This window comes from Somniosus microcephalus, unplaced genomic scaffold, assembly GCF_052327205.1.
Source record: "Somniosus microcephalus isolate GS21.2 unplaced genomic scaffold, FLI_Smic_1.0 unresolved_chr2, whole genome shotgun sequence".
NCBI classification, from domain to species: Eukaryota; Metazoa; Chordata; class Chondrichthyes; order Squaliformes; family Somniosidae; genus Somniosus; species Somniosus microcephalus.
In genome coordinates this window covers 11,299,626-11,315,475 of record NW_028225180.1, presented here as the reverse complement: position 1 = coordinate 11,315,475, position 15,850 = coordinate 11,299,626, and the positions used below count along the sequence as shown (strand labels likewise).

General features: G+C 54.3%; 2 protein-coding genes across 2 annotated transcripts in view; both read left to right on the top strand.

Moving 5' to 3' along the window:
- Positions 1-15,850, top strand: part of LOC147092098 (AMP deaminase 3-like) — a 997,179-nt gene that overhangs the window by 255,906 nt on the left and 725,423 nt on the right. The gene's annotated exons all lie outside the window — the stretch shown is intronic.
- Positions 1-15,850, top strand: part of LOC147092111 (solute carrier family 15 member 4-like) — a 166,540-nt gene that overhangs the window by 74,758 nt on the left and 75,932 nt on the right. Inside the window, exons 3-4 of the mRNA XM_085976382.1 lie at positions 3,228-3,384; positions 13,263-13,358. Coding sequence (XP_085832508.1) covers positions 3,228-3,384; positions 13,263-13,358 — 253 coding nt within the window. The remainder of the gene's footprint in view (positions 1-3,227; positions 3,385-13,262; positions 13,359-15,850) is intronic.

Below are 15,850 nucleotides of genomic sequence, written 5' to 3'. Positions count from 1 at the left end.
TTCTTTGCATTGTTTAATGATTTGGTTCACTCGGATTGGTGTTTGGGGAGCAGTGTTGGTCTGGGACTAGTCAGGGTCCGGCTGGGTAGGAGAACTTAGTTTCAGTAACAACTGACTCAGGGGACTCGTTTCTGGGTTCAGCTCTTGGGTCTGGAGGGCTTTAAAATGAAGGGTGTCTGGGGAACTAGTTTTTAGGTGATTTAGAAAGTTTAGTGCTCGTTTTTGGATGTTTATTATCAGTGGGTATCTGCCTAGTTCGGCTCTACATGCATTTGTTGGTGTTTTCCTTTGGGTGCGAAGAATGCTTCGGCAAAATTCTGCATGTAGCGCTCTCTCTCTGCCTGCCTCTCTCTCTCTCTCTCTCTGCCTGCCTCTCTCTCTCTCTCTCTCTGCCTGCCTCTCTCTCCCTCTCTCTCTGCCTGCCTCTCTCTCTCTCTCTCTGCCTGCCTCTCTCTCTCTCTCTCTCTCTGCCTGCCTCTCTCTCTCTCTCTCTCTGCCTGCTTCTCTCTCTCTCTCTGCCTCTCTCTCTCTCTCTCTCTGCCTGCCTCTCTCTCTCTCTCTCTCTCTCTGCCTGCCTCCCTCTCTCTCTCTCTCTGCCTCCCTCTTTCTCTCTCTCTGCCTGCCTCTCTCTCTCTCTGCCTGCCTCTCTCTCTCTCTGCCTGCCTCTCTCTCTCTCTCTCTCTGCCTCTCTCTCTCTCTCTCTCTCTGCCTGCCTCTCTCTCTCTCTCTCTCTGCCTCTCTCTCTCTCTCTCTCTCTGCCTGCCTCTCTCTCTCTCTCTCTCTCTGCCTGCCTCTCTCTCTCTCTCTCTGCCTGCCTCTCTCTCTCTCTCTCTCTCTGCCTGCCTCTCTCTCTCTCTTCCGTGTTGTTTAAGGGTTCGATCTGGGAGCCAAACAGTGTGATATACTCGAGTCAAAAGCAATCTGAAGAATAGGGAAATCTTCCGCCTTATTCATGCTAACCTAGTGTTTTGCTGGTGCCTATTACTGGGATGGGGAGTAGAACAGGGTGGTTATGCTTTGGAGCTTAAACCTCCTGAGATTGTGAATTCAAGTTCCCCCTGGTAAAACTTCTGAATTTGTGTTCAACAAATTTGGTATTTTTGAGACTGGCACCAGGATAAATTATTCATTGAGAACCCAACTGGTTCAACACAGGAACAGGAGGAGACCATTCAGCCCCTCGCCCTGTTACATAGGGACAGGAAGAGGCCATTCAGCCCCTCGCCCTGTTACATAGGAACAGGAGGAGGCCATTCAGCCCCTCGAGCCTGTTACACAGGAACAGGAGGAGGCCATTCAGCCCCTCGCCCTGTTACACAGGAAAAGGAGGAGGCCATTCAGCCCCTCGAGCCTGTTACACAGGAACAGGAGGAGGCCCATTCAGCCCCTCGAGCCTGTTACACAGGAACAGGAGGAGGCCATTCAGCTCCTCAAGCCTGTTACACTGGAACAGGAGGAGGCCCATTCAAACCCTCGAGGCTGTTACACAGGAACAGGAGGAGGCCCATTCAGCCCCTCGAGCCTGTTACACAGGAACAGGAGGAGGCCCATTCAGCCCCTCGAGCCTGTTACACAGGAACAGGAGGAGGCCATTCAGCTCCTCGAGCCTGTTACACTGGAACAGGAGGAGGCCCATTCAACCCCTCGAGGCTGTTACACAGGAACAGGAGGAGGCCCATTCAGCCCCTCGAGTCTGTTACACAGGAACAGGAGGAGGCCCATTCAGCCCCTCGAGCCTGTTACACAGGATCAGGAGGAGGCCATTCAGCCCCTCGAGCCTGTTACATAGGAACAGGAGGAGGCCATTCAGCCCCTCGAGCCTATTACATAGGAACAGGAGGAGGCCATTCAGCCCCTCGAACCTGTTACACAGGAACAGGAGGAGGCTCTTCAGCCCCTCGAGCCTGTTACACAGGAACAGGAGGAGGCCCTTCAGCCCCTCGAGCCTGTTACACAGGAACAGGAGGAGGCCATTCAGCCCCTCATGACTGTTACACAGGAACAGGAGGAGGCCATTCAGCCCCTCGAGCCTGCTACACAGGAACAGAAGGAGGCCCTTCAGCCCCTCGAGCCTGTTACACAGGAACAGGAGGAGGCCATACAGCCCCTCGAGCCTGTTACACAGGAACAGGAGAAGGCCATTCAGCCCCTCGAACCTGTTACACAGGAACAGGAGGAGGCCATTCAGCCCCTCGAGCCTGTTACACAGGAACAGGAGGAGGCCATTCAGCCCCTCGAGCCTGTTACACAGGAACAGGAGGAGGCCATTCAGCTCCTCGAGCCTGTTACACAGGAACAGGAGGAGGCCATTCAGCCCCTCGAGTCAATTACACAGGAACAGGAGGAGGCCCATTCAGCCCCTCGAGCCTGTTACATAGGAACAGGAGGAGGCCCTTCAGCCCCTCGAGCCTGTTACACAGAAACAGGAGGAGGCCCATTCACCCCCTCGAGCCTGTTACACAGGAACAGGAGGAGGCCATTCAGCCCCTCGAGTCAATTACACAGGAACAGGAGGAGGCCCATTCAGCCCCTCGAGCCTGTTACATAGGAACAGGAGGAGGCCCTTCAGCCCCTCGAGCCTGTTACACAGAAACAGGAGGAGGCCCATTCACCCCCTCGAGCCTGTTACATAGGAACAGGAGGAGGCCATTCAGCCCCTCGAGCCTGTTACACAGGAACAGGAGGAGGCCATTCAGCCCCTCGAGCCTGTTACACAGGAACAGGAGGAAGCCATTCAGCCCCTCGAGCCTGTTACACAGGAACAGGAGGAGGCCCTTCAGCCCCTCGAGCCTGTTACACAGGAACAGGAGGAGGCCCTTCAGCCCCTCGAGCCTGTTACACAGGAACAGGAGGAGGCCCATTCAGCCCCTCGAGCCTGTTACATAGGAACAGGAGGAGGCCCTTCAGCCCCTCGAGCCTGTTACACAGGAACAGGAGGAGGCCATTCAGCCCCTCGAGCCTGTTACACAAGTACAGGAGGAGGCCATTCAGCCCCTCGAGCCTGTTACACAGGAACAGGAGGAGGCCCTTCAGCCCCTCGAGCCTGTTACACAGGAACAGGAGGAGGCCATTCAGCCCCTCGAGCCTGTTCCCCCATTCAATATGTTCATGGCTGCTCTGTATCTTAACTCCATCTACCCGTCTTGGTTCCGTTAGACTTAATACCCAACGAAAATCTATCGATCTCAGTTTATGAAATTGCCTGACCATTTCTGTGATTCCAGCAGCCGTCGGAACAGATCCCCTTACAGCGATTTGTCGGAGGAGACCCTGTTCAAGGATGGCAGACGGTCCTTGGATACCACGCGGGAAAACATGAAGGTCCTGAAGAGGGTCATCCCGGTCTTCGTGACGCTGATACCCTACTGGATGGTTTACTTCCAGGTCAGAGGTCAAATGTCCAGTCAGAACTACGAGGAAAGGCTGAGCAAGCTGGGGCTCTTGTCTCTAGAAAAGGGAAAGCTGAGGGGTGACCCAATGGAGGTCTTTAAAATTATGACTGGGTTCGACAGGGTAGACGTAGAGAAGATATTTCCACTTGTGGGGCAGATGCCAAAGCTAGGGGGGCCATCAATATAAGATGGTCACTAATAAATCCAACAGGTAATTCAGGAGAAACTTGTTTACCCAGAGAGTGGTGAGAATGTGGAACTCGCTCCCACAGCGAGTGGTTGAGGCCAATAGTATAGATACATTCAAGAGGAAGCTAGATAAACACATGAGAGAGAAAGGAATAGCAGGATATGTTGTTCGGGTAAGATGGAGAGGGGTGGGAGGAGGCTCGTGCGTAGACACTGGCATAGACCAGTTTGGTCAAATGGGCTGTTTCTATGCAGTAAATGTTGATGTAATTCTATGTAACGATGAAGAAAGGCTGCATTTTGTGTACTGAGAAACCAGTGGCCAGTATTGATACGTGGTTAGTGGGGGATCGGGAGAGGAGGGCGATACACTGTCTCATCAAACACTCCCAGGGCAGGTACAGCACAGGTTAGATACAGAGTAAAGCTCCCTCTACACTGTCCCATCAAACATTCCCAGGGCAGGTACAGCACAGGTTAGATACAGAGTAAAGCTCCCTCTACACTGTCCCATCTAACACTCCTGGGGCAGGGACAGCATGAGTTAGATACAGAGTAAAGCTCCCTCCACACTGTCCCATCAAAAACTCCCAGGACAGTTACAGCACAGGTTAGATACAGAGTAAAGCTCCCTCTACACTGTCCCATCAAACATTCCCAGGGCAGGTACAGCACAGGTTAGATACAGAGTAAAGCTCCCTCTACACTGTCCCATCAAACACTCCCAGGGCAGGTACAGCACAGGTTAGATACAGAGTAAAGCTCCCTCTACACTGTCCCATCAAACATTCCCAGGGCAGGTACAGCACGGGTTAGATACACAGTAAAGCTCCCTCTACACTGTCCCATCAAACACTCCCAGGGCAGGTACAGCACGGGTTAGATACACAGTAAAGCTCCCTCTACACTGTCCCATCAAACATTCCCAGGGCAGGTACAGCACAGGTTAGATACAGAGTAAAGCTCCCTCTACACTGTCCCATCAAACACTCCTGGGGCAGGGACAGCATGAGTTAGATACAGAGTAAAGCTCCCTCTACACTGTCCCATCAAACACTCCCAGGGCAGGTACAGCACGGGTTAGATACACAGTAAAGCTCCCTCTACACTGTCCCATCAAACACTCCCAGGGCAGGTACAGCACAGGTTAGATACACAGTAAAGCTCCCTCTACACTGTCCCATCAAACACTCCCAGGGCAGGTACAGCACAGGTTAGATACAGAGTAAAGCTCCCTCTACACTGTCCCATCAAACACTCCCAGGACAGTTACAGCATGGGTTAGATACAGAGTAAAGCTCCCTCTACACTGTCCCATCAAACACTCCCAAGGCAGGTACAGCACGGGTTAGATACAGAATAAAGCTCCCTCTACACTGTCCCATCAGACACTCGCAGGGCAGGTACAGCACGGGTTCGATACAGAGTAAAGCTCCGTCTACACTGTCCCATCAAACACTCCCAGGACAGGTACAGCACGGAGTTAGAGACAGATTAAAGCTCCCTCTACACTGTCCCATCAAACACTCCCAGGGCAGGTACAGCACGGGGTTAGATGCAGATTAAAGCTCCCTCTACACTGTCCCATCAAACACTCCCAGGGCAGGTGCAGCACGGGTTAGAGACAGAGTAAAGCTCCCTCTACACTGTCCCATCAAACACTCCCCGGACAGGTACAGCACGGGTTAGGTACAGAGTAAAGCTCCCTCTACACTGTCCCATCAAACACTCCCAGGGCAGGTACAGCACGGGTTAGATACAGAGTAAAGCTCCCTCTACACTGTCCCATCAAACTCTCCCAGGGCAGGTACAGCACGGGTTAGATACAGAGTAAAACTCCCTCTACACTGTCGCATCAAACACTCCCAGGGCAGGTACAGCACGGGTTAGAGACAGAGTAAAGCTCCCTCTACACTGTCCCATCAAACACTCCCAGGGCAGGTACAGCACGGGTTAGAGACAGAGTAAAGCTCCCTCTGCACTGTCCCATCAAACTCTCCCAGGGCAGGTACAGCATGGTTTAGATATTGTAAAGAGCAATGCTCCTTCTATCAGCTCTTTTTGATCGGACAGTAGGAAGACATGTACGGTATTGATTTAATGAAATTGTTGTCACAGCGTAGAGATCTTGACGAGATTAATTTGGTAGCAGAGATCACTCAGTTTATTCCCATCCATTTATTCCCCAGTCTGCTCTGAGATTATTACATGCGAAGACGCCACATTGTTGTGTCCCATGTGACTCTCAATCAGCTGCAGCCTGTAGAGGAAGACTGCCTGCTCCCAAATCCGTAACATCGCCCGTCTCCGTCCCTGCCTCAGCTCACCTGCTGCTGAAACCCTCATCCATGCCTTTCTTACCTCCAGACTTGACATTCTCTCCTGGCCGGGCTCCCATCTTCCAACTTCCAGAAACTTCATCCCCAACTCTGCTGCCCCGTATCCGAAACTCGGACAAAGTCCCGTTCACCCATCACCCCTTGTGCTCGCTGAACTAGAATGGCTCCAGGTTCGGCAACACATCGATTTTAAATTTCCATTCTGAATTTCAAATCGCGCCATGGCCTCACCCCACCTCCCTATCTCAGTAACCTCCTCCAGCACTACAACCCTCCCTATCTCTGCAACCTCCTCCAGCCCGACAACCCTCCCTATCTCAGTAAACTCCTCCAGCACTACAACCCTCCCTATCTCTGTAACCTCCTCCAGCCCCACAGCCCTCCCTATCTCTGCAACCTCCTCCAGCCCTACAACCCTCCCTATCTCTGTAACCTCCTCCAGCCCCACATCCCTCCCTATCTCTGTAACCTCCTCCAGCCCTACAACCCTCCCTAACTCTGTAACCTCCTCCAGCCCTACAACCCTCCCTATCTCTGTAACCTCGTCCAGCCCCTACAACCCTCCCTAACTCTGTAACCCCCTCCAGCCCTACAACCCTCCCTATCTCTGTAACCTCCTCCAGCCCCACAGCCCTCCCTATCTCTGTAACCTCTTCCAGCCCCTACAACCCTCCCTATCTCTGTAACCTCCTCCAGCCCCTACAACCCTCACTAACTCTGTAACCTCCTCCAGCCCTACAACCCTCCCTATCTCTGTAACCTCCTCCAGCCCCTACAACCCTCACTATCTCTGTAACCTCCTCCAGCCCCACAGCCCTCCCTATCTCTCTAACCTCCTCCAGCCCCTACAACCCTCCCTATCTCTGTAACCTCCTCCAGCCCCTACAACCCTCACTATCTCTGTAACCTCCTCCAGCCCCACAGCCCTCCCTATCTCTGTAACCTCCTCCAGCCCTACAACCCTCCCTATCTCTGTAACCTCCTCCAGCCCTACAACCCTCCCTATCTCTGTAACCTCCTCCATCTCTACAACCCTCCCTATCGCTGTAAACTCCTCCAGCCCTACAACCCTCCCTATCTCTGTAACCTCCTCCAGCCCTACAACACTCCCTATCTCTGTAACCTCCTCCAGCCCCTAAAACCCTCCCTATCTCTGTAACCTCCTCCAGCCCCTACAACCCTCACTATCTCTGTAACCTCCTCCAGCCCCACAGCCTCCCTATTTCTGTAACCTCCTCCAGCCCTACAACCCTCCCTAACTCTGTAACCTCCTCCAGCCCTACAACCCTCCCTATCTCTGTAACCTACTCCAGCCCCTACAACCCTCCCTATCTCTGTAACCTCCTCCAGCCCCTACAACCCTCCCTATCTCTGTAACCTCCTCCAGCCCCGACAACTCTCCCTATCTCTGTAACCTCCTCCAGCCCCTACAACCCTCCCTATCTCTGAAACCTCCTCCAGCCCCTACAACCCTCCCTATCTCTGTAACCTCCTCCAGCCCCTACAACCCTCACTATCTCTGTAACCTCCTCCAGCCCCACAGCCCTCCCTATCTCTGTAACCTCCTCCAGCCCTACAACCCTCCCTAACTCTGTAACCTCCTCCAGCCCTACAACCCTCCCTATCTCTGTAACCTTCTCCAGCCCCACAGCCCTCCCTATCTCTGTAACCTCCTCCAGCCCTACAACCCTCCCTGTCTCTGTAACCTCCTCCAGCCCCAACAACCCTCCCTATCTCTGTAACCTCCTCCAGCCCCTACAACCCTCCCTATCTCTGTAACCTCCTCCAGCCCCTACAACCCTCCCTATCTCTGTAACCTCCCCCAGCCCTACAACCCTCCCTAACTCTGTAACCTCCTCCAGCCCTACAACCCTCCCTATCTCTGTAACCTCCTCCAGCCCTACAACCCTCCCTATCTCTGTAACCTCCTCCAGCCCCTACAACCCTCACTATCTCTGTAACCTCCTCCAGCCCTACACCCCTCCCTAACTCTGTAACCTCCTCCAGCCCTACAACCCTCCCTATCTCTGTAACCTCCTCCAGCCCTACAACCCTCCCTATCTCTGTAACCTCCTCCAGCCCTATAACCCTCCCTATCTCTGTAACCTCCTCCAGCCCCTACAACCCTCCCTATCTCTGTAACCTCCTCCAGCCCCTACAACCCTCCCTATCTCTGTAACCTCCCCCAGCCCTACAACCCTCCCTATGCAGCACGGTGGCATAGTGGTTAGCACTGTTGCCTCACAGCGCCACGGACCCGGGTTTGAATCCGGCCTCGGGTGATTGTCTGTGTGGAGTTTGCACATTCTCCCCGTGTTAGCGTGGGTTTCCTCCGGGTGCTCCTGTTTCCTCCCACAGTCCAAAGATGTGCGGGTTAGGTTGACTGGCTATGATAAATTGACCCTTAAATACGTGTGGTTACGGAGATAGGGTGGGATATGTGTTGGTGTAGGGGTTACGGGGATCGGGTGGGATATGTGTCGGTGCAGGCTCGATGGGCCGAAATGGCCTTAATCTGCACTGTGGGGTTTCTGTGATCCCTGTAACCTCCTCCAGCCCCTACAAACCTCCCTATCTCTGTAACCTCCTCCAGCCCTACAACCCTCCCTATATCTGTAACCTCATCCAGCCCCTACAAACCTCCCTATCTCTGTAAACTCCTCCAGCCCTACAACCCTCCCTATCTCTGTACCCTCCTCCAGCCCCTACAAACCTCCCTATCTCTGTAAACTCCTCCAGCCCCAACAACCCTCCCTATCTCTGTAACCTCCCCCAGCCCTACAACCCTCCCTATCTCTGTAAACTCCTCCAGCCCCTACAACCCTCCCTATCTCTGTAACCTCCTCCAGCCCTACAAACCTCCACATCTCTAACCTCCTCCAGCCCCACAACCCTCCCTATCTCTGTAACCTCCTCTAGCCCTACAACCCTCCCTATCTCTGTAACCTCCTCCGGCCCTACAACCCTCCCTATCTCTGTAACCTCCTCCAGCCCTACAACCCTCCCTATCTCTGTAACCTCCTCCAGCCCCTACAACCCTCCCTATCTCTGTAACCTCCTCCAACCCTACAACCCTCCTCATCTCTAACATCCTCCAGCCCCACAGCCCTCCCTATCTCAGTAATCTCCTCCAGCCCTACAACCCTCCTTATCTCTGTAACCTCCTCCAGCCCTACAACATTCCCTATCTCTGTAACCTGCTCCGGCACTACAACCCTCCCTATCTCACTATTCTCCTGCAGCCCCTACAACACTCCCTATCTCTGTGACCTCCTCCAGGCCTACAACCCTCCCTATCTCTGTAACCTCCTCCAGCCCTACAACCCTCCTCATCTCTAACCTCTTCCAGCCCACAACCCTCCCTATCTCAGTAACCTCCTCCAGCCCTACAACCCTCCCGATCTCTGTAACCTCCTCCAGCCCTACAACCCTCCCTATCTCTGTAACCTCATCCAGCCCTACAACCCTCCCTATCTCTGTATCCTCCTCCAGCCCATAAAACACTCCCTATCTCTGTAACCTCCTCCAGGCCTAAAACCCTCCCTATCTCTGTAACCTCCTCCAGCCCTACACCCCTCCCCATCTCTGTAAACTCCTTCAGCCCCTACAACCCTCCCTATCTCTGTAAGCTCCTCCAGCCCCACAACCCTCCCTATGTCTGTAACCTCCTCCAGCCCCAAAACCCTCCCTATCTCTGTAACCTCCCCCAGCCCTACAACCCTCGCTATCTCTGTAACCTCCTGCAGCCCTACAACCCACCCTATCTCTGTAACCTCCTCCAGGCCTACAACCCTCCCTACCTCTGTAACCTCCTCCGGCCCTACAACCCTCCCTATCTCTGTAACCTCCTCCAGCCCCTACAACCCTCCCTATCTCTGTATCCTCCTCCAGGCCTACAACCCTCCCTATCTCTGTATCCTCCTCCAGCCCCTACAACCCTCCCTATCTCTGTAACCTCCTCCAGCCCCACAACCCTCCCTATCTCTGTATCCTCCTCCAGGCCTACAACCCTCCCTATCTCTGTATCCTCCTCCAGCCCCTACAACCCTCCCTATCTCTGTAACCTCCTCCAGCCCCACAACCCTCCCTATCTCTGTAACCTCCTCCAGCCCCACAACCCTCCCTATCTCTGTAACCTCCTTCAGCCCTACAGCCCTCCCTATCTCTGTAACGTCCTCCAGCCCTACAACCCTCCCTATCTCTGTAACCTCCTCCAGCCCCTACAACCCTCCCTATCTCTGTAACCTCCCCCAGCCCTACAACCCTCCCTAACTCTGTAACCTCCTCCAGCCCTACAACCCTCCCTATCTCTGTAACCTCCTCCAGCCCCTACAACCCTCCCTATCTCTGTAACCTCCTCCAGCCCCTACAACCCTCACTATCTCTGTAACCTCCTCCAGCCCTACACCCCTCCCTAACTCTGTAACCTCCTCCAGCCCTACAACCCTCCTATCTCTGTAACCTCCTCCAGCCCTACAACCCTCCCTATCTCTGTAACCTCCTCCAGCCCTACAACCCTCCCTATCTCTGTAACCTCCTCCAGCCCCTACAACCCTCCCTATCTCTGTAACCTCCTCCAGCCCCTACAACCCTCCCTATCTCTGTAACCTCCCCCAGCCCTACAACCCTCCCTATGCAGCACGGTGGCATAGTGGTTAGCACTGTTGCCTCACAGCGCCACGGACCCGGGTTTGAATCCGGCCTCGGGCGACTGTCTGTGTGGAGTTTGCACATTCTCCCCGTGTTAGCGTGGGTTTCCTCCGGGTGCTCCGGTTTCCTCCCACAGTCCAAAGATGTGCGGGTTAGGTTGACTGGCTATGATAAATTGACCCTTAAATACGTGTGGTTACGGAGATAGGGTGGGATATGTGTTGGTGTAGGGGTTACGGGGATCGGGTGGGATATGTGTCGGTGCAGGCTCGATGGGCCGAAATGGCCTTCATCTGCACTGTGGGGTTTCTGTGATCCCTGTAACCTCCTCCAGCCCCTACAAACCTCCCTATCTCTGTAACCTCCTCCAGCCCTACAACCCTCCCTATATCTGTAACCTCATCCAGCCCCTACAAACCTCCCTATCTCTGTAAACTCCTCCAGCCCTACAACCCTCCCTATCTCTGTACCCTCCTCCAGCCCCTACAACCCTCCCTATCTCTGTAACCTCCCCCAGCCCTACAACCCTCCCTATCTCTGTAAACTCCTCCAGCCCCTACAACCCTCCCTATCTCTGTAACCTCCTCCAGCCCTACAAACCTCCACATCTCTAACCTCCTCCAGCCCCACAACCCTCCCTATCTCTGTAACCTCCTCTAGCCCTACAACCCTCCCTATCTCTGTAACCTCCTCCGGCCCTACAACCCTACCTATCTCTGTAACCTCCTCCAGCCCAACAACCCTCCCTATCTCTGTAACCTCCTCCAGCCCCTACAACCCTCCCTATCTCTGTAACCTCCTCCAACCCTACAACCCTCCTCATCTCTAACCTCCTCCAGCCCCACAGCCCTCCCTATCTCAGTAATCTCCTCCAGCCCTACAACCCTCCTTATCTCTGTAACCTCCTCCAGCCCTACAACATTCCCTATCTCTGTAACCTGCTCCGGCACTACAACCCTCCCTATCTCACTATTCTCCTGCAGCCCCTACAACACTCCCTATCTCTGTGACCTCCTCCAGGCCTACAACCCTCCCTATCTCTGTAACCTCCTCCAGCCCTACAACCCTCCTCATCTCTAACCTCTTCCAGCCCCACAACCCTCCCTATCTCAGTAACCTCCTCCAGCCCTACAACCGTCCCGATCTCTGTAACCTCCTCCAGCCCTACAACCCTCCCTATCTCTGTAACCTCATCCAGCCCTACAACCCTCCCTATCTCTGTATCCTCCTCCAGCCCGTAAAACACTCCCTATCTCTGTAACCTCCTCCAGGCCTAAAACCCTCCCTATCTCTGTAACCTCCTCCAGCCCTACACCCCTCCCCATCTCTGTAAACTCCTTCAGCCCCTACAACCCTCCCTATCTCTGTAAGCTCCTCCAGCCCCACAACCCTCCCTATGTCTGTAACCTCCTCCAGCCCCAAAACCCTCCCTATCTCTGTAACCTCCCCCAGCCCTACAACCCTCGCTATCTCTGTAACCTCCTGCAGCCCTACAACCCACCCTATCTCTGTAACCTCCTCCAGGCCTACAACCCTCCCTACCTCTGTAACCTCCTCCGGCCCTACAACCCTCCCTATCTCTGTAACCTCCTCCAGCCCCTACAACCCTCCCTATCTCTGTATCCTCCTCCAGGCCTACAACCCTCCCTATCTCTGTATCCTCCTCCAGCCCCTACAACCCTCCCTATCTCTGTAACCTCCTCCAGCCCCACAACCCTCCCTATCTCTGTATCCTCCTCCAGGCCTACAACCCTCCCTATCTCTGTATCCTCCTCCAGCCCCTACAACCCTCCCTATCTCTGTAACCTCCTCCAGCCCCACAACCCTCCCTATCTCTGTAACCTCCTCCAGCCCCACAACCCTCCCTATCTCTGTAACCTCCTCCAGCCCTCCAGCCCTCCCTATCTCTGTAACCTCCTCCAGCCCTACAACCCTCCCTATCTCTGTAACCTCCTCCAGCCCCACAACCCTCCCTATCTCTGTAACCTCCTCCAGCCCCACAACCCTCCCTATCTCTGTAACCTCCTCCAGCCCTACAACCCTCCCTATCCCTGTAAGCTCCTCCAGCCCCTACAACCCTCCCTATCTCTGTATCCTCCTCCAGCCCCGACAAACCTCCCTATCTCTGTAAACTGCTCCAGCCTACAATCCTCCCTATCCCTGTAACCTCCTCCAGCCCTACAACCCTCCCTATCTCTGTAACCACCTCCAACCCCACAATCCCCCGAGATCTCGGCGCTCCTCCAATTCTGGCCTGTTGCGCATCCTCCGATTTTAATCGCTCCACCATTGGCGGCCGTGTCTTCAGCTGCCTGGGCCCTAAGCTCGGGAATTCCCTCCCTAAACCTCTCCTGCTCTCTTTCCTCCTTTAAGATGCTCCTTAAAACCCACCTCTTTGACCAAACGTTGAGTCCCCTGCCCTAATATGTCCTTAAGCACATAAGAGCATAAGAAATAGGTGCAGGAGAAGGCCATTTGGCCCTTCGAGCCTGCTCCGCAATCCAATGAGATCATGGCTGATCTTCGGCCTCAAATCCATTCACCGTCCCTATCGCCTTATGTGGCTCGGTGTTCATTTTTGTTTGACAATCGCTCCTGTGAAGCACCTTGGAACGTGTTACTGCGTTAAAGGTGCTATATCAATGGAAGTTGTTGTTTTTGTGCATAACTGACTGTGTCGTTCGAGTTACAGATGGAAAGCACATACGTGTTGCAGAGCCTCCACCTCCAGCTACCCGCACTGTTCGGCAATCGATCCCAAAGCAACAGCACGGGTCATCAGCAGACGGTGAGATCTCATCATAATATTATAAAATCATAGAACGATACCGCACAGAAGGAGGCCATTTGGCCCTCGTGCTTGTGGCGGCTCTTCGAAAGAGCTGTCCAATTGGTCCCACTCCCCCTGCCCTTTCCCCATAGCCCTGCAATTGTTTTTCCCTTTCAATGTAATTTAGCCAGTCCGCTCCCTTGGAGCTTTTTACACAGGAGGAGGCCATTCATCCCCTCGAGCCTGTTACACAGGAACAGCAGGAGGCCCATTCAGCCCTTCGAGCCTGTTATGCAGGAACAGGAGGAGGCCATTCATCCCCTCGAGCCTGTTACACAGGAACAGCAGGAGGCCCATTCAGCCCTTCGAGCCTGTTACACAGGAACAGGAGGAGGCCCATTCAGCCCTTCGAGCCTGTTACACAGGAACAGGAGGAGGCCCATTCAGCCCTTCGAGCCTGTTACACAGGAACAGGAGGAGGCCCATTCAGCCCTTCGAGCCTGTTACGCAGGAACAGGAGGAGGCCATTCAGCCCCTCGAGCCTGTTACACAGGAACAGGAGGAGGCAATTTGCGACCGGTTCGGGGGGCCTACCTGCGGCGGTAGAGGCGCGGAAGTGCGGGGCGGCCATTTTTTTTGCTGGCCGCCTGCTAGCACCTCTTCCCGCCGCCGTCCCTGGCCTCCTGAGCCACCCACCGCGTTGTGCCGGCTGTGTCCCAGGAGCCCGGGCACTTTTCCTCGGTGCCGGGCTCTTTTGCCAGATCTCGCGATCGCCGATCGCACTGCAGCAGGCCCCACCCCTTTAAGAAGGGGAGGAAGGCCTGCAGTACCACAGCATGCCGTGCCGCAGTGTGTGGCGCTGCGGCACGTTGTGCTGCGATTTTCAGTTGCAGCACCCCAAGAGGGATGCGGGGCGCCTCGAGTAGTGCAGCGCTTCCGTCTGGGGCACGGAAACTGAATTTCTGGCGGGCGTTCGCGACTCCTTCCGGGGCGGTACTTTCGGCGCTCTGGTGAGACTGGCACCCCGAATTTCTAGGCCATAGTGTCCTCGGAGGGGAGGGATCCCAGATTCACCAGAATGATACCGGGGCTAAAAGGGTTGAGGGCAGGTTGCACGGACTAGGCTCGTATTCCCTCGAGTATAGAAGATTAAGGGGTCATCTAAAGGAAGCACTTCTTCACACAAAGGGTGGTGGAAATCTGGAACTCTCTCCCCCAAAAGCTGTGGATTCTGGGGGTCAACTGAAAATTTCCAAACTGAGATTGATAGCTTTTTGTTAGGCAATGATATTAAGGTTTATGGAATCAAGGCAGGCAAATGGAGCTAAGATACAGATGAGCCATGATCTAATTGAGTGGCGGACCAGGCTCGAGGGGCTGAATGGCCTACTCCAGTTCCTATGGTAACAGGCTCGAGGGGCTGAATGGCCTCCTCCAGTTCCAATGGTAACAGGCTCGATGGGCTGAATGGCCTCCTCCAGTTCCTATGGTAACCGGCTCGAGGGGCTGAATGGCCTCCTCTAGTTCCTATGGTAACAGGCTCGAGGGGCTGAATGGCCTCCTCCAGTTGCTATGGTAACAGGCTCGAGGGGCTGAATGGCCTTCTCCAGTTCCTATGGTAACAGGCTCGAGGGGCTGAATGGCCCCCTCTAGTTCCTATGGTAACAGGCTCGAGGGGCTGAATGGCCCCCTCTAGTTCCTATGGTAACAGGCTCGAGGGGCTGAATGGCCTCCTCTAGTTCCTATGGTAACAGGCTCGAGGGGCTGAATGGCCCCCTCTAGTTCCTATGGTAACAGGCTCGAGGGGCTGAATGGCCCCCTCTAGTTCCTATGGTAACAGGCTCGAGGGGCTGAATGGCCTCCTCCAGTTCCTATGTTCCTATGAGACACACATGCACTGTACAATACCAGATTGCAGTGAATCGTTCCCCTTTTACCCGCTGTGTGTTGTACTTGTACAGGGACTGACACTGAGACAAACACGGGCCGTACATTAGCAGACACTGAGACACACAGGGGCCGTACAGAAGCTGACACTGAGACACACATGGGCCGTACAGAAGCAGACACTGAGACACACACGGGCCGTACAGTACCAGACGTGATTGAATCGTTGCCTTTTACCCGCTGTGTACTGTACATCTACAGGAGCTGACACTGAGACACACACACAGGCCGTACAGTACCAGACAGGAGTGAATCATTCCCTTTTACCCACTGTGTACTGTACATGTACAGGAGCTGACAGTGAGACACACACGGGCCGTACAAGAGCTGACACTGAGACACACACACGAGCCGTACAGTAACAGATGGGAGTGAATCATTCCCCTTTTACCCGCCGTGTGTTGTACATGTGCAGGAGCTGACAATGAGACACGCACACGGGTCGTACAGAACCAGACAGGAGTGAATCATTCCCCTTTTACCCACTGTGTGTTGTACGTGTACAGGAACTGACACTGAGACACACACGGGCCGTACAGGAGCTGACACTGAGACACACACGG